Raw genomic sequence first — 22,196 nt, forward strand, 5'->3', positions numbered from 1 at the left:
CAGCAGGACCCCATGTCCCAGGATCCTTAAATTACAATATTATGACGCACGAAGGATTTGGAAAGGTCTTCTCTTGTCAGTTTTGCACATACAAGTCGCCGAGGAGGGCAAGAATAATTAAGCATCAGAAAATGTACCACAAAAACAACTTGAAAGAGACTACTGCTCCCCCACCTGTTCCTGCTCCCATGCCAGACCCTGTGGTTCCACCAGTGTCCCTGCAGGATCCCTGCAAGGAACTGCCAGCAGAGGTTGTGGAACGCAGCATCTTAGAATCCATGGTCAAACCTTTGACCAAGTCTCGAGGCAATTTTTGTTGTGAGTGGTGCAGCTACCAGACGCCTCGCCGAGAACGCTGGTGTGACCACATGATGAAGAAACACCGTAGTATGGTCAAGATCCTTTCCAGTCTTAGACAGCAACAAGAAGGGACTAATTTACCTGAAGTGCAGAACAAGAATGCCCCCAGCCCCACTTCCAACTCCACCTATCTGTCCATGAATGCTGCAAGCCGGGAGATACCAAGCACTAACGTCTCCAACTTCAGGGGCTCCATGAGCAACTCCATCATGAGACCCAATTCTTCTTCAGCTTCCAAATTTTCACCCATGTCTTACCCTCAGATGAAGCCGAAGTCACCTCACAATTCTGGCCTAGTTAACTTGGCAGAGAGATCTCGTTATGGAATGACTGACATGACCAATTCTACTGACCTGGAAACTAACAGCATGCTAAATGACTCTAGTTCTGATGAAGAGTTAAATGAAATAGACAGTGAGAATGGTTTAAATGCTATGGATCACCAGGCATCAGGCATATCTGCAGAACAGTTGATGGGCTCAGATGGCAACAAATTATTGGAGACGAAGGGGATTCCGTTTAGAAGATTCATGAATAGGTTCCAGTGCCCCTTTTGTCCTTTCCTCACCATGCATCGACGTAGCATCTCCCGTCACATAGAAAACATTCACTTATCTGGAAAGACAGCTGTCTACAAATGTGACGAATGTCCGTTTACTTGTAAGAGCTCATTAAAACTTGGGGCTCACAAACAGTGTCACACGGGTACAACGTCAGATTGGGATGCTGTGAATTCTCAGAGTGAAAGCATTTCTTCCTCACTGAATGAAGGTGTGCTGTCTTATGAGAGTTCAAGCATCAACGGTAGAAAGTCAGGAGTCATGTTGGATCCCTTGCAGCAGCAACAGACACCACAACCTCCACCACCACCGCCGCCACCACCACCTTTACAGCCACAGTCACTGCAGCAGCCACAGCCACCACAGCTACAGTCACCACTTCAGGTGCCACCCCAGCCACAGCCCCAGCCACCACCAACACAGCAGCCACCACCACCCACGCAAGCCCCACCACTGCACCCTTACAAATGCACCATGTGTAATTATTCCACCACGACTCTGAAAGGGCTAAGAGTCCATCAGCAGCACAAACATTCGTTCTGTGACAACTTGCCAAAATTTGAGGGGCAGCCCTCAAGCCTATCATTGGAAAATGAGACAGACAGCCACCCCTCTTCCAGCAACACTGTGAAGAAAAGTCAGACCTCAATTCTTGGGTTGTCCTCCAAGAACAATTTTGTAGCTAAGTCTTCTAGGAAGCTTGCTAATGACTTTCCTCTAGATTTATCACCTGTGAAGAAGAGAACTAGGATTGACGAGATAGCCAGCAACTTGCAGAGCAAAATTAACCAAACCAAGCAGCAGGAAGATGCAGTGATCAATGTTGAAGATGATGAGGAGGAAGAAGAAGACAATGAAGTAGAAATAGAGGTAGAGTTGGATAGGGAAGAAGAGCCAACAGAGCCGATTCTGGAAGTCCCCACGTCCTTTTCAGCGCAACAGATTTGGGCAAGAGATACCAGTGAGCCCCCGAAGGAGCCCAACTTCAGAAATGTCGCCCATGATTACAATGCCACCAATGGTGCAGAGATTGAACTTACCCTTTCTGAAGATGAAGAGGATTATTATGGCTCCTCAACAAACATGAAAGATCACCAAGTTTCCAATCCTGCTCTGCTGAACACCCAAACTCCCATCTATGGAACTGAGCATAATAATGAAAATACAGACTTTAGTGACTCTGGAAGGCTTTACTATTGTAAACACTGTGACTTTAACAACAAATCTGCCCGGAGTGTTAGCACCCACTACCAACGAATGCACCCGTACATTAAATTCAGCTTTAGGTACATCTTGGACCCCAATGATCACAGTGCAGTGTACAGGTGCCTAGAGTGCTACATTGATTACACCAACTTTGAAGATCTCCAGCAGCACTATGGCGAACACCACCCAGAAGCCATGAATGTACTCAACTTTGACCATTCAGACCTGATCTACCGGTGTCGGTTTTGTTCATACACGAGCCCGAATGTTAGAAGCCTGATGCCACATTACCAAAGAATGCATCCCACAGTGAAGATCAACAACGCAATGATATTTTCAAGTTATGTCGTGGAGCAGCAGGAAGGGCTGAATACTGAATCCCAGACCTTGAGGGAGATTCTGAATTCGGCTCCCAAGAACATGGCGACTTCCACTCCTGTGGCTCGTGGTGGTGGTGTGCCAGCTACGTTTAATAAAAACACTCCTTCAAAGACTTTTACTCCAGAATGTGAAAATCAGAAGGACCCTTCAGTCAACACTGTTGTTGTTTACGATTGTGACGTTTGTTCATTTGCAAGCCCCAACATGCATTCTGTCTTGGTTCATTATCAGAAGAAACACCCTGAGGAAAAGGCTTCCTACTTTAGGATCCAGAAAACCATGCGAATGGTGTCTGTGGACAGGGGCTCTGCCCTTTCTCAGTTATCATTTGAGGTGGGTGCTCCAATGTCTCCCAAAATGTCCAACATGGGTTCCCCACCCCCCCCACAACCCCCGCCACCAGACCTCAGTACTGAGCTTTACTACTGCAAACACTGTTCCTACAGCAATCGCTCAGTTGTGGGAGTGCTTGTCCACTACCAGAAAAGACACCCAGAAATAAAGGTTACTGCCAAATATATCAGACAGGCTCCTCCCACAGCTGCAATGATGAGAGGGGCCGAAGGGCCCCAAGGCTCTCCTCGGCCACCCATCCCCATGCAACAGCTGAACCGAAGCAGCTCTGAGAGAGATGGCCCTCCTGTGGAGAATGAGATGTTCTTTTGCCAGCACTGTGATTATGGGAACAGGACGGTCAAAGGTGTACTCATTCATTACCAGAAGAAGCACCGAGACTTCAAGGCCAATGCAGATGTGATCCGGCAGCACACAGCCACCATCCGAAGCCTTTGTGACCGAAACCAGAAGAAGCCTGCAAGTTGCATGCTTGTCCCCCCATCTAGTGTGGAGCGGGACAAAACTAAACTCCGAGCACTCAAATGTAGGCAGTGCTCATATACCTCCCCCTACTTCTATGCACTGAGGAAGCATATCAAGAAAGACCACCCTGCCCTGAAAGCCACGGTGACGTCCATCATGCGGTGGGCATTCCTAGATGGCTTGATAGAAGCTGGCTACCACTGCGAATGGTGCATCTATTCCCACATGGAGCCTAATGGTTTGCTCCTGCATTACCAAAGGAGGCATCCAGAGCACTATGTTGATTATACTTACATGGCAACCAAACTCTGGGCTGGGCCAGACCCGTCCCCTCCCTCTCTCACCATGCCCGCTGAAGCCAAAACATACAGATGCAGGGACTGTGTTTTTGAAGCCGTCTCCATCTGGGATATCACCAATCACTACCAAGCATTCCACCCCTGGGCCATGAATGGTGATGAGTCGGTGCTGCTGGATATCATCAAGGAGAAAGATGTGGTCGAGAAGCCCATCCTTTCATCTGAAGAGTTGGCAGGCCCTCTGAATTGTGAAAACAACATGCCCACCCCACTCCCAGAACAAGAAGCTGAATGCCCAGAGGATGCAAGACTTTCCCCAGAGAAAAGCATGCAACTAGCTTCAGCCAACCCTGCCATATCCTCTACCCCGTACCAGTGCACAGTGTGCCAGTCTGAGTATAACAACTTGCATGGCCTTCTCACCCATTATGGGAAGAAGCACCCAGGCATGAAAGTGAAGGCTGCTGACTTTGCCCAGGACATCGATATCAACCCAGGTGCTGTCTACAAATGCAGGCATTGCCCCTATATCAATACCCGCATCCATGGCGTCCTGACCCACTACCAGAAGCGACACCCATCCATCAAGGTGACTGCTGAGGACTTTGTGCACGATGTGGAGCAGTCTGCTGACATATCCCAGAATGACGTGGAGGAGACGAGTCGGATTTTCAAGCAAGGGTATGGTGCCTACCGGTGCAAACTGTGTCCATACACGCATGGCACTTTGGAGAAACTCAAAATCCACTACGAGAAGTACCACAATCAGCCAGAATTCGATGTCTTTTCCCCGTCGCCCCCGAAGCTGCCAGTCTCCCTTGAGCCTGAGATAACCACTGAAGTGAGCCCCTCCCAAGTCTCCCTTACCGAGGAGGAGGTGGGAGAGGAGCCCGTGTCCACTTCTCACTTCTCTACCTCGCACCTGGTCTCCCACACTGTGTTCCGGTGCCAGCTCTGCAAGTACTTCTGCTCCACGAGGAAGGGGATTGCCAGGCACTACCGTATCAAGCACAACAACGTCCGAGCCCAGCCGGAGGGCAAGAACAACCTCTTCAAATGTGCCCTGTGTGCCTACACCAACCCTATTCGCAAGGGGCTGGCAGCCCACTACCAGAAGCGCCACGATATCGATGCGTATTACACCCACTGCCTGGCAGCTTCCAGAACCATCAGTGACAAGCCCAACAAGGTGATCATCCCATCTCCACCCAAGGATGACTCCCCGCAGCTAAGCGAGGAACTCCGGCGGGCTGTGGAGAAGAAAAAGTGCTCCTTGTGCTCCTTCCAGTCATTCAGCAAGAAGGGCATCGTGTCCCATTACATGAAGCGCCATCCTGGGGTGTTCCCAAAGAAGCAGCATGCCAGCAAGTTGGGGGGCTACTTCACTGCCGTATACGCTGACGAACACGAGAGGCCCACGCTGATGGAGGAAGAGGAGAGAGGCAGCTTTGAGAAAGCCGAGATGGAAGGTGAGGCTCAAGAAATCGAGTGGCTCCCGTTTCGCTGCATCAAATGCTTCAAGCTGTCCTTCAGCACGGCTGAGCTGCTGTGCATGCATTACACTGACCACCACAGTCGGGACCTAAAGAGGGACTTTGTCATTCTGGGCAACGGTCCGCGCTTGCAGAACTCCGCCTACCAGTGTAAGCACTGTGATAGCAAACTGCAAAGCACAGCGGAGCTGACCTCACACTTGAACATTCACAATGAGGAATTCCAGAAGCGTGCCAAACGTCAGGAGAGGAGGAAACAGCTTTTGAGCAAGCAGAAATATGCAGATGGTGCTTTTGCAGATTTCAAACAAGAGAGGGTAAGGATATGTTTTGATTTCCCTTCCCCCAGGAGGCCTCTCATCACTGGTGCCCACATGCACTTCTTCGTTGCCAGCCAAACTGCTGCCGGCTTCCTAGTGACTTAGCTTGCCAGAGAGCTCAATATGTCAATTAAACATTTCGAGCTTGATTATCCATTCTATGCTCACCCCTCTCCACGGTCCTGTTCCCCGCCCTCCCTCCCTCTGACTCCTCCCATGGTTCCCCAGGGGAGGTTCGGGGTGGTTGCTATGTCTGTCTTTCTGCCAAGTAGCCTTCTCTGAAGCCTGGTTGTACGACAACGCTCGCTCTTTCCTGAGAAAGTTGTGGGCTGTCTCTTGGTATCATTAGCACTTCTCAGCCATGTGTTGGTCTTCAGTGTTTGCTACGTGAACCTAATATCGCAAGGAGTAGATTTTTGTTTTTTATCAAGAAGTTCATTAATGGCGCAGCTATGCAACGTTTCACCTGCGTAGTTAAAACTGGTTTGAAAACCAGATAACTTAGTGGCGATGACGATGAGCTACTCTCCATCCACTCTACTCACAAGCCTTAACATATTTGGGTTCCAGAGACTGCATAGTAGGCAGCGTGCCATGACTGACGCATCCGTTATGTAAAAAATGCTCGCCTATGTCCCTTGGTTTTTAACCTGCTAATCTGCTTTAAAATAAATACACTAGTAATCTACAAGAATAAAAACTGGCAATTGAGGGAGGGCTCGGAGTACTGATGGCTACCACTGTATTTTACCAGCCTTTTGGTCACTTAGAAGAGGTGCCAAAGATCAAGGAGAGGAAAGTGGTGGGCTACAAGTGTAAATTCTGTGTGGAAGTGCACCCAACGCTCCGAGCCATCTGCAATCACCTCCGAAAGCACGTCCAGTATGGCAATGTCCCCGCCGTGTCAGCCGCCGTGAAGGTGAGAAGGGAAGGTCTGGATGAGCCTTCTAGTGCGTGAACAATTCGAGTTACTTGCTAACACCATTGCTGAAAGCAGCTCAGGAAAGCATCTCAGGATGCAGACATTCCTGAGTCACGCTTGGATTGGTTTGGCTTGTTTTGATTTCTTTACAGGTTGGACCTTCCTCATCTTTCTGTACAGGGAAAGGTCGAGTTTTGATCTGATTTCCTTCCACGCGGATAGTTTGGTGGAAACAGAAGGTCCAGGATTCTCGGTGTAGGAGGCTTCAGGTCATCCTTCTATTCTGCGTTTAGTGCCATTAGGTCTTCGTTCTTCCAGGTTGCCTGAGCTCTTGCGAGGAATCAAGTGGATTCTGTTCCCATCATCCTCTGCTCCTCCCACTGCTGATGTTTTACTGTTCTTACTTGGCTGAGGATGCAGAGAGCATATCCTGGGTGTGCAAGAGACATTCTACCTAAAAGCCTTCAAGCCATAGCTGCCCGAGAGCCCTTTGACATGATTTGTCTGCCCCCAGCCCTCTCTTTAGTGATGCAGACAAATGTCTTCCTTCTTCCCCTGATTTTTTTTGAGGGCTCCTCATAATTCTCACAGCAGCCACCGTTTCCATAACCAAGCCACCATTCCTGCCTTTCAAGATATCGCTAAGCACTTACTGTTTTTGAATATAGACTCCAGTCAAGGGTTCTGCCCTTTCTCTCCGGATACATGAATATATTTTGGTCATTTGCCCTTCTTGGTTTTGAATCCCGTTTTGCCAGCTTACTGTGAAAGTGAAGCTGCTACTTGTCTTCACTGAAATCAGAAGCCTTATATATTTCTGCAGCACAGTGGCCATTCAAGGGTAGTGACAATAGCCACCACAATCTGTCCTAGGCTTGCTCATGTGAGAGAGACAGTGACTGTTCCCATGTAATCAGTAACCCAAGAAGTCATCTCAAAAAATGGGTGATTTCAAACTGGGCTACTCCTTAATTTTTTGAATCTATTATGCAGCAACCATGAGTCAAAGGCTAAAGTCAGTCAAGGGCTAAAGTCACTGCCTACGACCGGGGGCGGGGGGGACAGAGAGCAGGACCTTTGGCTTTGTTTAATTTCCTAATGATAGCCCAAGGTTCCTAGGTGGCCCAGCTACTCGGCTTTTTTTCTTCTTTCTTCCCTTCTTTTGTTTTTCTAAGCCATTACCTTAAACCCAACTTTATGTCAACTTTTTAAAATGGAGGTTAAGTGAGTGGACCATCCTCATATTGGGAGAGCACCTCTTTCTTATTTCCTGTACAATAGGAACCCATGTCCAGATGTGTTGCCCTAAAATCACCACTTGAATGATAGTCATGCTCACCCTCCGCTTTAGAGGAAGTCGGAGAGGCAGAGGAGGAAACCTTGACAGGAAATGTTGATGAGCTGGGAGAATGAAGGGAGAAGAGGAAAGCTGGGGGCAATGACAATGGATATTTATTTTGTTGGTGGGGCATGTGTGTGTGTGTGGTTCTCTTAGCAGGAGGCCGAAGACCCTTCCCACTTGTTTCTGGATGGATTGGAAGCAGCCAAAGATGCCAGTGGCGCCCTGGTGGGCCGGGTGGATGGTGAACACTGCTTGCTTGATGGAATGTTGGAGGATGAAACCCGGCCGGGGGGATACCATTGCAGTCAATGTGATAGAGTCCTGATGTCCATGCAGGGGCTGCGTTCTCATGAGAGGAGCCACCTGGCCCTGGCCATGTTTACCCGCGAGGACAAGTACAGCTGCCAGTATTGCTCCTTTGTTTCTGCTTTCAGACACAAGTAAGTGCTCTTGGGTGGTCACTGGTGGTTACCGGGAGGATGTTGTAGTAGAAGGCAGAGAAGCTAGAGTAGAAGCTTGGATGTGTAAGAGAGCCCCACTCATGGTTCATACCTATTGCTTTATTATCTTCAGCCTTAGGCACCTCATCTGTAAGATGGGGCTAAGACCAGGAGATAGATTGGATGCCATGAGATTTGGTAAATGCAATAATTTTTAAAATGAGAATTGGAGGAATTGCTATGGGAAGGGAAGATGCAGCTGTAGCGAGTCGATGAGTTTACTCATGTGTCTGTCAAACATTAGCCAAATCCTAATCATTGTTTGAGAAATTGAGTTGCTAAAGAGGTAAAATTAGGATGGTTAACCCAGGAGACCATGGAATCATTACTTGAGATTTTTAAAAAGACCTTTTGCAAGGTCAGGACATTTATGGGTGGCGGAAAAGTTGTTTGAAGTTTAGGGAAGTTGAAGAGAGGGGCTTCTCATTACTTACCACAGCTTTGGAAATTTTAAGTTGGGGTAGGTTGTGTAAGGCTTTTGGGGGCAACACAGAGGTGCTTCTGAGGAGAAGCACCATTTGGTGCCTTTTTCTGTCAACTGTGAAATGTAAATATTCGATAATGCATTCTAACAGCTCTGGATAAGGTGACTAAGTGTACAACTGACATGCTGTTTATTTTTATGATAATTGAAAATAAATGATGGGCTGTTCACTTCTTAAAAGATGAAGTGCTAAGCAGTGGTTGTTGAAAAGCAGAAGGAGGCCGTGTTTCTACAGAGGTTAGAATAAGTTATAAGCTATTCTTATACACCGCCTCCTAGCTAATCAGATCTATGCATTGTCATAAAACTTACATAGTTCTTTTCAGTTCACTGAGTCTTTATTGACCAGCATCTATCATATCATCTGATACACAGTGTTCTGTGTAATATAATATAATTATTTAAGAATAAACACAACCTGTGCTAGGCGATGTACTTTGGGGAAATGTAAAGATGAGTAGAACATGGTCTGTATCTAAGAGAATTTAGGAAGCTGGAGGGATGGGTTATTTAGGAAATATACAAAGTACTTTGGCAATGGGGCTGGCAGGGGGTGTGGTGGTTAAGGATGGCTGGACTCCCATTACTTGAGATTTTTAAAAAGACCTTTTGCAAGGTCAGGACATTTATGGGTGGCGGAAAAGTTGTTTGAAGTTTAGGGAAGTTGAAGAGAGGGGCTTCTCATTACTTACCACAGCTTTGGAAATTTTAAGTTGGGGTAGGTTGTGTAAGGCTTTTGGGGGCAACACAGAGGTGCTTCTGAGGAGAAGCACCATTTGGTGCCTTTTTCTGTCAACTGTGAAATGTAAATAGTCGATAATGCATTCTAACAGCTCTGGATAAGGTGACTAAGTGTACAACTGACATGCTGTTTATTTTTATGATAATTGAAAATAAATGATGGGCTGTTCACTTCTTAAAAGATGAAGTGCTAAGCAGTGGTTGTTGAAAAGCAGAAGGAGGCCGTGTTTCTACAGAGGTTAGAATAAGTTATAAGCTATTCTTATACACCGCCTCCTAGCTAATCAGATCTATGCATTGTCATAAAACTTACATAGTTCTTTTCAGTTCACTGAGTCTTTATTGACCAGCATCTATCATATCATCTGATACACAGTGTTCTGTGTAATATAATATAATTATTTAAGAATAAACACAACCTGTGCTAGGCGATGTACTTTGGGGAAATGTAAAGATGAGTAGAACATGGTCTGTATCTAAGAGAATTTAGGAAGCTGGAGGGATGGGTTATTTAGGAAATATACAAAGTACTTTGGCAATGGGGCTGGCAGGGGGTGTGGTGGTTAAGGATGGCTGGACTCCCATATGGCCGACCGTGATTCAAGTCCTGGACCTGTCAACTGGCTTTCTCTCATTTTCCCTCTCTCTTGCTCTGTACCCCTCTGATGAAATTTCAGTTAATTAAGTTAAACAAACTACTTGGCAAAATAAGGCATACATATTTAAAAATAAACAATAAATGCTATGACGTTTCAAAGAAGGGAAATGTCATATACCCTTTGGAAGAGTCAGGAAGGTTTTAACAGAGTAGAGTAAAATTAAATCTTAAATAGGAAGCTAGGATTTGAATAGTTGATAAAAGACATAGGATGTGGGGAAAATGATGAGAGAACATAAGCTGAATCTCACTGGGGGTCTAGCTGGCGGTTCAGTTTTATTTAACTTCAAGTTACATGTCAGAGGGTAGTGGAAAATAAAGTTTGAATACTCAAATAGAAAGCATATTTGGAAGTCTTAAAATATCGGACTTAGTATTATATAATTTATATTGGTAGTGAAAGGAAGACTCTGACATGAGTAATCGTAATAGCTAAGTTTTGTTGCTTCTCACTGTGTACCAGGCTCTGTACTAAGTGCCTTCAAATAATTGCATCCTTTCATTCTCAAAACAACCCTCGAGGTTAATAGTATCTTTATTTTGTGGATAAGTAAAGTGAGACCTAGCAGTCATGTAGTTTACAAGTAATAGCTGGGATTTTATCCCAGTTAATCTCAACTCCATAGCTCATACAATTGAGTTGAAAACACGATGGGGGAGGAGATCAACTAAAAAGCAATAATGAAGTAATAGCAACTGAGTGAAGAAGTTAGGGAATGGTTGAGGGAATGAATCTACAGGACTGGCAAATACACTAACTATATGGACGAAGGACAAAATAAAGTACAGATGGGGACCAGCAGTTAGTGTAATGGGTATGTCACTGGACTCCCACGTAGTCGACCGAGGTTCGCGTCCCGGACCCAGTGGCTTAAAACTCACGCCGGGCGCATGTGCATGTGTGCCCAAGATCCCAAGAGGAGAATGGAGGAGAAGGGATTGCGGCGTGGCCATCCCCCTTGGGGGGGTGATTTTTCGCTTTCTGTCTCTCTGTGTCTGTCTGGCAAGTGCACATGCCCTATAGCGAAAACCTCTCCAAAAATGAATAAATAAATAAAAATAAAGTAGAGATGGCACCTAGGTTTTCATTCTGGTTGACTGGGAGAATGGTAGTACCATTTATAGAAACAACGAAGTGAAGAGAATTTGTTTCATAGAAAAAAAAAAAACTGCAGGGTTTGTTCAGGGCAAGTTGAATTTAGGATAGCTAAAGGACAGCCAGAGGGAACTGTCCAGAGGCAAATGAAAATATTGCTTTGGAGCTCAGGAGAGCATTATAGTTTAAATGATAAGTAGTAACATTCCCATTTGAGTCATTTAGAATAGAATTTAGTTCTCTGGGATACTGTTTCAAATTAGAGTTTCTACCCATACCTCATTTGCTAGATTTATTATAATTTTTTTTTTACTAATAATTATGTAGTACTGGAGGTTAGTTATAAATAAATAACTTTCTTATAGGTTGCTTTTGGAAGACTGGTATACAGCAAGTGTGGTAAAGATGTCTCCATATTTATATCGATGTTGAAAACAACACAGGCCATTCTTCAGTCTACTGTTCAAGATGTAAACAGAATTAAATTTAAAGGAAACTCAGCCCTTTTAAAATGCTAAAGTTCTCTAAATCCTATTCTTTTTCTTTTTAAAAATTCTTTTCTTCTTTATCTTGCCAGAGAAAACATATGCTCACCAGAGAGAGAAAGGAGGAGAGGGAAAAAGCACCTCTAGCAGGGCATGGTCATACCACAATCTCTTCTCCTGCATTTCTCTGTCCTGTCAAGATCTGGGGCCTGCATGCCTAGGTGGCCAGATTGTTTTAGGATTTGAACCATGAGTCGGCCATGTAGGACTCATTTCCCTTAACTTCTATGCTATGGGACTGTCCCTTCCGCCCATTCTTTTATTGAATAAACTAGAGTACTAATTGGAACACTCTGGCTGGCTTGACAGAAAAAGTTGAATTACGTACAATATACCTTCTCTTTTTGTATGCTCTCTTCCAATTACCAGGGCTCTGCAAAAAGGGCAATATTGATCTACATGACTCGTTACCATGGCCCTATCTCTCAATCCAAAAACATCTCTTGATCTCTTCCCTTAGCTTCCTTTCCTCTTAGAGTAGGTACAGGAACTCTTGGCTATTTATTTATATTTGGTAAGCACCATCATTAAAAAAAAAAAATAAAAAGACTAAACATCTTTAAAATAGGATACCTGAAGAGGGCAATGAGAAAACATGGTATGCAGTGCTTAATCTTATCACTTTCTTTTTTTTCTCTTCTACATCAAGTTTGGATCGCCATATGCAAACCCACCATGGACACCATAAACCATTCCGATGCAAACTCTGCTCCTTCAAGTCCTCCTATAACAGCCGACTGAAAACTCACATACTCAAGGCTCATGCTGGTGAGTTGGTCTTTGTGATGCACAAACTCATTGACATTCTCTAGAGTCTGAAATCTACTGCTCTTTCTTAAGTTGAAATTTTATTATTATTTTTTTTTATTTTATACTTTTAATCTGAAGTTAAATTTTTAAGTCTTGTGCTTTACACAGAGAACTGAGTTATTCTTGAGATGGTTGCCTGTTCAGTTTTATTTTTATTTAGTGAAGACAAAGAAAGAAAAAATATGAAAAATTCAAAATGTCACCTAAAGCCTAAATAATACAAAACACATGTTATTCTTGTCACGGTTGATTCATGGTGAGAACAGGTTAGCTTTAGATCTTTTTTTTTTTTTTTTTAAGAAATTTCTAAACTACCTAGCCTTTCTAATGGAATTGCAGAAAATTGTTATATCCACTAAAGACAACTCTCAACTAAGTAGGGTTATAATATATAAGAAAGTTTGAAGAGACAAAGAGAAATCAAGATGTGTGATACTTCTCAGGAAATGCCCTTAGATACATTTTCATACACCAAGTAGGAAATGACTGGGTCTTGAGTGTCAATCGTAGTGACCGTTGTAAAGGGTAGGTGTTGTCTAAATTTCCTTGTGCCTTGTACTTTGAATGGCTTAATTAACAACTGGCCATAACCTTGCCATCCTCGTACCCTGTGCCAATAGGAACATGTCTCTTCACTGTCTCCTGTTGAACTGAGTAATATAGTAAAACTACCCTAGCTTCCTGGCTGCTCCAAGCCCCACTGGGAGTCAGAGACAGGAGAGGGAGATTAAGCTCTATGGTCTTTTCTCTCAGGATTTTTATGTCTCTAGGAAACTTCTACTAAAGTCCATGCAGTAAATGGCTTCAGAGTTCAAACTACTCTTTTCTAACTTGTGTATATTGTAAATTATTCAACTGAGACACCATCCTGGTGAGTTTTTCCCATTGGCCTCTGCCTTATCAAAAGCACGTTTACCAGTAGGAGCTGGGTAAATGGTTCGGCCTGTAGGAAGAACTTTAAAAGCACATCAGAGGCTGGGCACTGGCTCCACAGCACTAACCTGAAGTGCATGTTCTAGGGGCTGGCCTCCCTGTGCTCACTGACTGGTAAGGAGGAAACCTCCAGTAAGAAAGAATGGGAGCAATGTAACTCAGTTCTCAACACACCTTGGAATCTTGATCTCTGTGTCATGGCCCTTACCCACTGAGAGAGGCTTATCTTGGAGAAAACCAGTGCTTTTGCTTTTTCTTTCTTAGTTTTTATTTAGAGAGGTTTTTGCTATAGGGTACATGCGCTCACCAGAAACACAGAGACAGAAAGTAAGAAATCACCCCCCAGAGGGGATGGCCACTCCTCAATCCCTTCTCTTCCATTCTCCTCTTTGGATCTTGGGCACGCATACACACGCATCCGGCGTGAGTTTAAGCCACTTCTGCAACCGCAGTAGACTACATGGGAGTCCAGCGACATAACCATTAGGCCATGTCTACTGGTCCCGCATTTTGGGTTTTACAAAGTTGATATATCTGTTTCTTCTGAGAAAGAAACCCATAATAGAGTCTTCACTTTTAGCCAGCCTGGATCACAGAGATGCATGCACCTGCACAGAAAGGCCTAGGCCACAAACACAGAACCTTTCCCATGTGAGTCCACTTGTATTACTGCTGTGCCTCTGGCTGCTCTCAGCAGTGTATTTTCTGTAAGACTCTTGATCTGTCTGTTCTATATGAACTCTTATTTTAAAATGTAAAAAACAGTGTGGACTAAGCAAATCTAGATTTGAACTCTTTTTGTTAAGTTGTGTGACTCACAGTTTAGAAATGTTATCCAGCAAGTGGTGTGGTGGTTAAGGCGCTGGACATTCCCACTAGGTTAACCATGGTTCAAGTCCTGGACCTGGTGGCTTGCTTTTCCACTTTCTCTCTCTCTCTGTCTCTCTGGTCAAAATAAAGTAAGTAAATGAATAAATAAAATTGAAAAAAGGAAAGAAATGTTATCCAATCAGGCTTGCATTTAAAAAAAAAAGATAACTAGAATGGAAGAGCAGCAGTATTATATATAATATTAGTTACAGTTTATTGGTAAATACCTTTGTTCACTGCCCAGCAGCATTATCATCTAACTCTTTGGTCATGGTTCAGGGAACACTGCTTGGTGTTCTTACGTGGGTTCTCTCACTTCTAACTTTTGTTCTGCTTTGTGCTACATAACGTTGTGTACTTCAAAGTTTTCTGTAGTTCTCTTCAAGACTTTCTTGGAAATGCAAGCTTTGAGGGTGAGAAGAAGGCTTAATTGCTGAACTTGGATGCTGACCTCACCTCACATGTGAAACCATTTAGTAAATTTCACAGTGGCAGGCAAGTAACCATCTCGGCTGGTTAAAAGCAGGGGCAGAGGTTTACCTTCTGATTCCCATTTCTCTTAGTATTAATCTGTAGACCACCAGCTTTGTTGATTCAGTTTTTCTTATCCACAAAAATTACTGAAGATCCAGCTTCCTCCTTTCCTCTCTGATTTTTGAATTTCACCTTAAAAATAAATTTTCACAATTACATGTTCATTGAGAAATTTGGAAATGAAAGAAGAAATATAGTCATTCATAATCTTATTATCAAAAGACCTCTTTTAAATGATGAATTGGGTTGTTGGAAAAGTCATGATGTATTATTCTGTTCTTCTATGCAAAAATGCCTCATGACTTTTCTTGCAACCCAATATTTCCTTTCAACCATTTGTCTGTAATTACTTTTTAACAGTTGTGATTACAATGTAATCTAAAATATATTTTTGCCTTTCTATTTATTTTTAGTTTTCTCTGTTATTACAAATTCCTCACAAAGTTATTCTAATGGGATTGATAGCTCATCTAGAGAATATGCCTGCATTTACTTGTTTTCTTATGGTTGGAAACTTGGGTTATTTCACACCTTTTTGAGCATAAATAATATGTATCTCTGAATGAAGTTTTCTATGTATTAAAGGATATTGTCTTTATAGAGACTCTTAGAAGTGGAATTACGGAGTTGGAGGCATGAGCATTTTTAAGTCTATTGTTACAAGAAGTGAAATTGCTTTCTGAATTGAGCATACCAGTGTCTATCAGTCCAACAATATAAGCATTCCCATTTTGTACCCTTCTTAAAATGCAATTAATTTCAAAGCTGACTCATGGCAAAGGAAAATCACACTTTAACATAATTTGGTCATGGTGATCTGAGCTGTGTTTGAATGACATAAAACTAATTAAAAGAAAAATACTTGTTTTCACTTAAAAGGACGGTTTTTATTGCAGAATATTGACCATACACACACACACACACTCATTCCTTCCCCTCTATGTACCTAATAATGTATTCAACTCTCTTGGTTTAAGAAATTACTTATTTTTACCCATTTCTGAAATATTGATTAAGCAGGGAAATGGAGTATTACGCTGAGGTTTGAAAATTGGTTTGTGTGTGTGTGTGTGTGTGTGTGTGTGTGTGTGTGTATACTGTAAGATGAGAAAGGTGTATGGCTATTAAAGAAGTAGAGACTGAGAATAGTAGAGTAGAGCATGCAAAGAGTAATTTTGTTCTTTAAAAACCACTGATAGATCTTTTGAATAAGAGGGGAATTTATTATTTTCCATGACTGACAAAAAGCTAACCTAGAATGAATCTTGCCATAGTTATTTCTAGTATGGAGAAGGAGACAAAAGGTTTGGTAAGCCTTTCTGAAGGAGGTCTCATAGACAGTTGGGTTTTCTTCCCTATTGGGGAATCAACTCTATAAGTAGAGCATGAAATGAAAGGGGACCAGGTCACTTGATTATGGAGCTGTGGAAGAATTTCAATCCCAGAGGAGCATTGTGATTGAAGGAATGGGCACGGAGTTGATCTGTGAAGACTCATAGACCATGAAGCTTGAGAAGCACTTTTCTAGACTGAATTAACCATGCTATTTGTTTTCCAACCCTGCCTGACATCCTTCCCCCCTTTACCCTCTTTTTCCTGTTTTTGTCTCTTACCATTATCATTCTGCAGGTGAACATGCCTACAAGTGTTCTTGGTGCTCCTTTTCCACCATGACAATCAGTCAGTTGAAGGAACACTCCCTCAAAGTCCATGGGAAAGCCCTGACACTCCCCAGACCACGGATCGTCAGTCTCCTCTCCTCACATGCCCACCACTCCTCCCAGAAAACCACCCCAACTGAAGAAGTGGAAGACTCCAATGGTAAAAATCTGCTTGCAAGCCAGAATTAACTAATTAAGAGTCATGGTGGGCTGGTATCCATTGCCAATCATTCTTTCTAAAGGAAAATCTTATGTGAAAAATGATGGTTCAAATGAAGGAAGAAATGTGAAAAAGTTGAAGCAAAAAAAGGTTGGGGGGAAGTAAACTCAAGCATCTTTGTGATGCTGTGGTAAAAATGTTGGTCTATACTGTGAGTGTTGCTTGTGGAAAAGGCATGTTATGTGGGGTGGATTCATGTTGGAAACTTCCACTGTGGTTTCCAGCAAGAAAGTGAATAGGATACTAAGCATGTCTTGGAATAGCAGATTGTGTAAAAGTTACTTTGTTGGACTCCCATGTAGTCAACCATTGTTCAAGTCTCGACCCAGTGGCTTCAAACACACACCAGGCACATGTGTGTATACACCTCAAATTCTGAGAAAGATGGAGGAGAAGGGATTACGACATGGACATCTTCCAGGGGAGTGGGGGTGGGGTGGGTGATGATTTCTTACTTTCTGTCTCTCTGTTTTTCCGGCAAGTCCACGAGCCCTATAACAAAAGTCTCTCTCTCTTTTTTTAAAAAAAAAAGTCTTGTTCTAAAAAAATATATGTACTGTGAAGTGGTCTGGAGTGCCTGACATGTAAGTTAACTACACAAAATTCAGAGGAGGAATGGAGAGGGTAAAGAATAGGCTAAATATATCTGACCCTGTCATTTGATATGTTAGGGATAACACTGATTTCTTGTAGTCAAAGGATGTTGAGGAAACATTAGCTATCCAATTTTGGAGCTTCAGAAGAAATATGGGATGCCATGGAGAGGTCTGCTGACTGGCAATCTAACCAAAACTGTAGGGGAGAAGAGAGTAGGTGGTCTTGAAGCCTGCTCACCTGGTGAACAGAAAGGTAGTTGATTATTTTGATCAAACCAGAAAACAGACCTGTTTTGATTACTCAGCTCACCCCCAGATGATTGCAGAATCAGAGAGTTAGAGAAATAAAAGAAGTCTGAAGAGTCTTAGAGGAATAGAGTACTTTGCTCATCTCTCTCTTTTTTTAAAATAATCATTTATTTAATTTTATTTATTGGTCTTATTTTTTAATTTGACCAGAGAAAGAGAGCAGGAAAGTGAGAAAGCAAGCTGCCAGGTCCAGGACTTGAACTGCTGTCGGCCATATGGGAATCCAGTGCCTCAATCACCACACCACCTATAGGTCCCATCTTCCTCATTTCTTAATGCTCGAATACTTTCTGTAGTGTCTCTGGTAGCAACTAACTACTACTTCCTTGAATACACGGAGACTTAAAAAAGTTCATGGCAAAATGGAATTAAAGTATAAGTTATTTTGGTGCAAAAAAATTTGAAATACAGGCATGGGTTTTTTTTCATAATATGCATTTTCAATGAGCTTTTTGAAGACCCTTCATATTTTTCCCAGGTCAGGAGAAACACTGTCTCCTAAGATCTACTATTAAATTGTATGGAGGAATTTAGCAGACTGGAAAGAAAGTAGAGCGAATGTCTGGATTTGAATACTAGTTTTCTCAATGCGAGTCATGTTTCCTCTGGGTAATGTTAGCTTCCTAGATCTATAAGTATAATTGGATCATGGTATCTCCCTCAACTAATTATCTTGAGAGATTAATGAGAAAAGACACGCAAATGCCCAGTACAACAACTGACACATAGTAGTATTTAACAAAGGGTTGTTTTTAGGTTTTTTATTTTTTATTTTTGGAGAGGTTTTCGCTATAGGGCGCATGCACTCACCAGACAGACAGAGACAGAGAGACAGAAAGTGAGAAATTGCCCTGCAGGGGGGACGGTCATGCCGCAATCCCTTCTCCTCCATTCTCTTCTCAGGATCTTGGGCACGCACGCACACGCACCCAGCATGAGTTTTAAGCCACCGGGTCCGGGACACGAACCGCAGTCGATTACATGGGAGTCCAGCGACATAGCCATTATGCTAACTGCTGGTTCCCAACAAAGGGTTGTTTTTAGGTTTTGCCATAGGATACCACGGTCATGCCGCAATCCCTTCTCCTCCATTCTCTTCTCAGGATCTTGGGCACGCACGCACACGCACCCAGCATGAGTTTTAAGCCACCGGGTCCGGGACACGAACCGCAGTCGATTACATGGGAGTCCAGCGACATAGCCATTATGCTAACTGCTGGTTCCCAACAAAGGGTTGTTTTTAGGTTTTGCCATAGGATACCTGTGCTTGCCAGAGAAAGACAGAGAGAGGGAAAGTGAGAAATCACTTCCCAGGGGATGGCCACACTATAATCTCTTCTCCTCCATTTTCATTTTAGGATTTGGGGCATGTACACACACATGCCTGGCATGATTTTCAAGTCACCAGGTCCAGGACTCAGTGGTCAGCCATAAGGGAGTCCACTACCTTAACCACCATGACACTTGTTGACCCCAATAAAGGGTGGGTTTATTTCTGTAATTTTTTTAAAGAGATATTTTTGGTATAGGGCATGTGTGCTTGCCAGAGAGACAGACAGAAAGTGAGAAATCACCCCCCCCGCCCCCCAGGGGAATGGCTATGCTGCAATCCCTCCTCCATTTTCCTCTCAGGATTTTGGGCACGCACGCACATGCGCCTAGCACAAATTTTAAGCCACCAGGTCCAGGACTCAAACCACAGTCAATCGCATGGGAGTCCAGTGATGTAACCATTACACCATATGGTGGTCCCGGTTTCTGTGATTTTCATAGTTTGGTAGCAGCTCTCATCTTTGGTACCATTTATAGCAAATAAAAGGTGTGGGGATTTTTTACATTGATTTTTTTAATGTAAGCATAAAAACTGAGATACTCTTCAGGTGTCCTAGAGATTTGATGGTCCAGCTTGTCAACATGATCTAATTGTAGGGTTATCAAAAGATTAAACAAATCTTTATTTATGAGTTCTGTGGTCAGGTCCTAAACAAGGAAATGTAAAGGTAAGTCCTGAGATGAAAAGTTGCCTCTGTTGAGTTGTAGAGCTTGGTGGTTTCTTTGCAAATCATTCAACACTGTGTTAAATACTGGAGCTCCTACTGGTATCCCTGTCTTAAAAGACTTCTGTTTAACCAAAAAGGATTGTCATAATGGTACTACTTCTGATGGATTTAGCACACGATTTCCTCAACTGTGAGGATTAGTTTAAAATGTAGGTGAAGACTTGTGTTGTTTCTGTTTTTTCCTTCCAGAAAATTGTATGGTCTCAAACCTAGGGCTGTAAGAGTACATGTAAAAAGATACATAAAGCGTCTCTTTTACACTTGAGTTTTTCTTCACTGGTTAAGATTGGTATAATGTAATCAGAGGGCAAAATCCAATTTGAACTTAATTGCAAGGTTTTATTACATGATTTATTTTTGTAGTTGTCAGAGGGTGTGTTTGCTTGCCAGAGACAGAGAGATAGGGAAACAGAGAAGGGGAGGGAGAAAGTACCCCTCCCCCAATGGTCATGCTGCAATCCCTTGTCCATTTCTCCATCCTGTCGGGATTTGAGGCATGTATTCACATATACTCAGTTTGTTTCTTTCAAGCTGCCAGATCTGGGATTGAACTCTGGTTGGCCTTGTGAGGATCCAGGTCCTTTTGCCACTAGGCTAGAGAGTTAGCCTTATGTGACTTTTAATTATTTGCTTTCATCTGAAATGGAAGCAATACCTGTGGAGCTGTGTAGGTGAAACTGATCCATCAAAATACTATTTCCAACAAAGGCTTTTCATGAGACATTCTCTCTAATTGTACTTTGTTTTTCTTCCTTGCAAAATCACAGGATGAGGGAATCCTCTAGACATCCAGTGTATGGATTATTTTCCTCTGCGTAGACAAGGAAGAGTTGAGCTCAGTAATTTCCCGAGTCTGTACCCTGTGCCAAGAGATGTATTATACACAGATGAATCAGATACGAATAAGTACTGTCCTGCCCTCCAACTGCTTAAAATAAAAGGTTTAGAAGCTGTTCTTAGCACTCACATCTAAGCTAACCACAACCCTAAGCCTGAGGCCTAAACTTTTTAGGTGGCGATTTTAGATTGCAGGAACTTAGACTATGGGGAAGGGATTGTCACTGAAACATGACAATATGATATTGAGTGACACTATATAGCACAGGTAATCTGGCTTTGTTCAGCCATGGTAAGATAATTTCTCATATATAAAAGTGATTCTATTTTTTTTCTTTAAGAAAGAATATGAAAATTGTAAAAGCTGTTAACTATTTAGTGAGGCCTATGCCAAATCATTGAAACTGTGCTGCTTTTAATATATATAGTGTAAATAAGTATTACTATTGGACGAGCAGTGATTTGTTTAATTTGATGACAAAAAAGGTGATTCGAAGATAGGATAAACAGAAGGCATCAAATGGACTGTTCTTACGAATGACTAATTATGTGGCAAGAATAACTCCTCATTTATTCATTCAGTAAATATTTTCTTGAATCTTTACTTTAAGTCTTCTATAATTTTGCGTAGTCAAGAATGACTGGGGAAGCCCAATGTAGAAAGACTGTTTGCTAGGGAGTTGGATGATGGATTCCTAGAAACAGCTAAGTCTAAAGGATGGAAAAACAGCTGTGGGGCTAGACAGTAGCCTGTAAATCATGCCTTGAATGGTGTTTGAAACACACATGTGAAATCGAATTGCACATTTTAATAGGGAGAAGCTGTGGGGCTATTGGCTCTCAGTGAAGATTTCCCACACTACAGATGCCAGGACACTGTGAACACACGAACCAAAAATGTGTTGGAGGCCTGGGGGGAGTCAGGATCCATAAAACCAGGGAAATCGCCAGTGTGTCCTTGGCTTTCTGATTCCCTAGTGAGGGATGTGAATAAAATGAGCTGACATGCTCACTGCTATTTGCAGTGGTCAAATGTTTGCTGTCTTGAGAGCAAGCCAGTCTTCTCTGGCAGAGGGAGACAGCCTGCAAGGGAAGGTTCTTTTTAAGCAGCTCTCCCTCCCAACCAAGAGGGAAGGACTGCAAGAGGGGGAAGCTGAAAAAGAAATTAGGAGGTGGATAGGAGATTTCACCCCAGCTGCCTGGCCACACACCTGTTCGGTGCTTAAGCTGAGCTCTTGGGCTCTGAGCTGTCAGTCTTGACATGTTTCACCAGCACACGAACCCTCTATATATTCTTCACGATCAGTTGTTGGAAAGAAAAGCAGCGGCTGTATGGTTTTGGTTTTGTATATAGGATAATGGGAAATGACATGTAATTGCTATTCTAAACAATGCATTAAGGGGAAACAATAAGGCTGTCAACAAAGGGAAGTGCTCTGCTGTGCTTGTGTTTACTGTGCTCTTTCTCCTGCCGTATGAAATATAGGACTGGCTTTTATCAGGCTGTTTCCAAGTCTCTGCTTTCAGTAGAGAAACACGCACACACACACACACACACAGCTATAAAATAAAGAAACTAGGACAACATAGCTTAGCTATGAGATTTGTTTAGGTCTGGGAAACTACACAGTGCATCGGCA

At 43.0% G+C, this 22,196-nt stretch overlaps 1 protein-coding gene across 6 annotated transcripts in view; it reads left to right on the forward strand.

Annotated features, from left to right (window-relative positions):
• The window catches only part of ZNF462 (zinc finger protein 462), a 158,659-nt gene that overhangs the window by 65,508 nt on the left and 70,955 nt on the right, over positions 1 to 22,196 (forward strand). For 3 of the 6 annotated variants that reach the window (XM_027772674.1, XM_027772673.1, XM_027772675.1), the window contains exons 4-8: positions 1 to 5,435; positions 6,193 to 6,357; positions 7,859 to 8,142; positions 12,376 to 12,494; positions 16,503 to 16,694. In XM_027772674.1, coding sequence (XP_027628475.1) covers positions 1 to 5,435; positions 6,193 to 6,357; positions 7,859 to 8,142; positions 12,376 to 12,494; positions 16,503 to 16,694 — 6,195 coding nt within the window. The remainder of the gene's footprint in view (positions 5,436 to 6,192; positions 6,358 to 7,858; positions 8,143 to 12,375; positions 12,495 to 16,502; positions 16,695 to 22,196) is intronic. The other 3 variants (XM_006150604.3, XM_006150606.3, XM_027772676.1) reach the window with 2 other exon arrangements.

Source organism: Tupaia chinensis, unplaced genomic scaffold (genome assembly GCF_000334495.1).
Source record: "Tupaia chinensis unplaced genomic scaffold, TupChi_1.0 Scaffold000291_1, whole genome shotgun sequence".
NCBI lineage: Eukaryota > Metazoa > Chordata > Mammalia > Scandentia > Tupaiidae > Tupaia > Tupaia belangeri.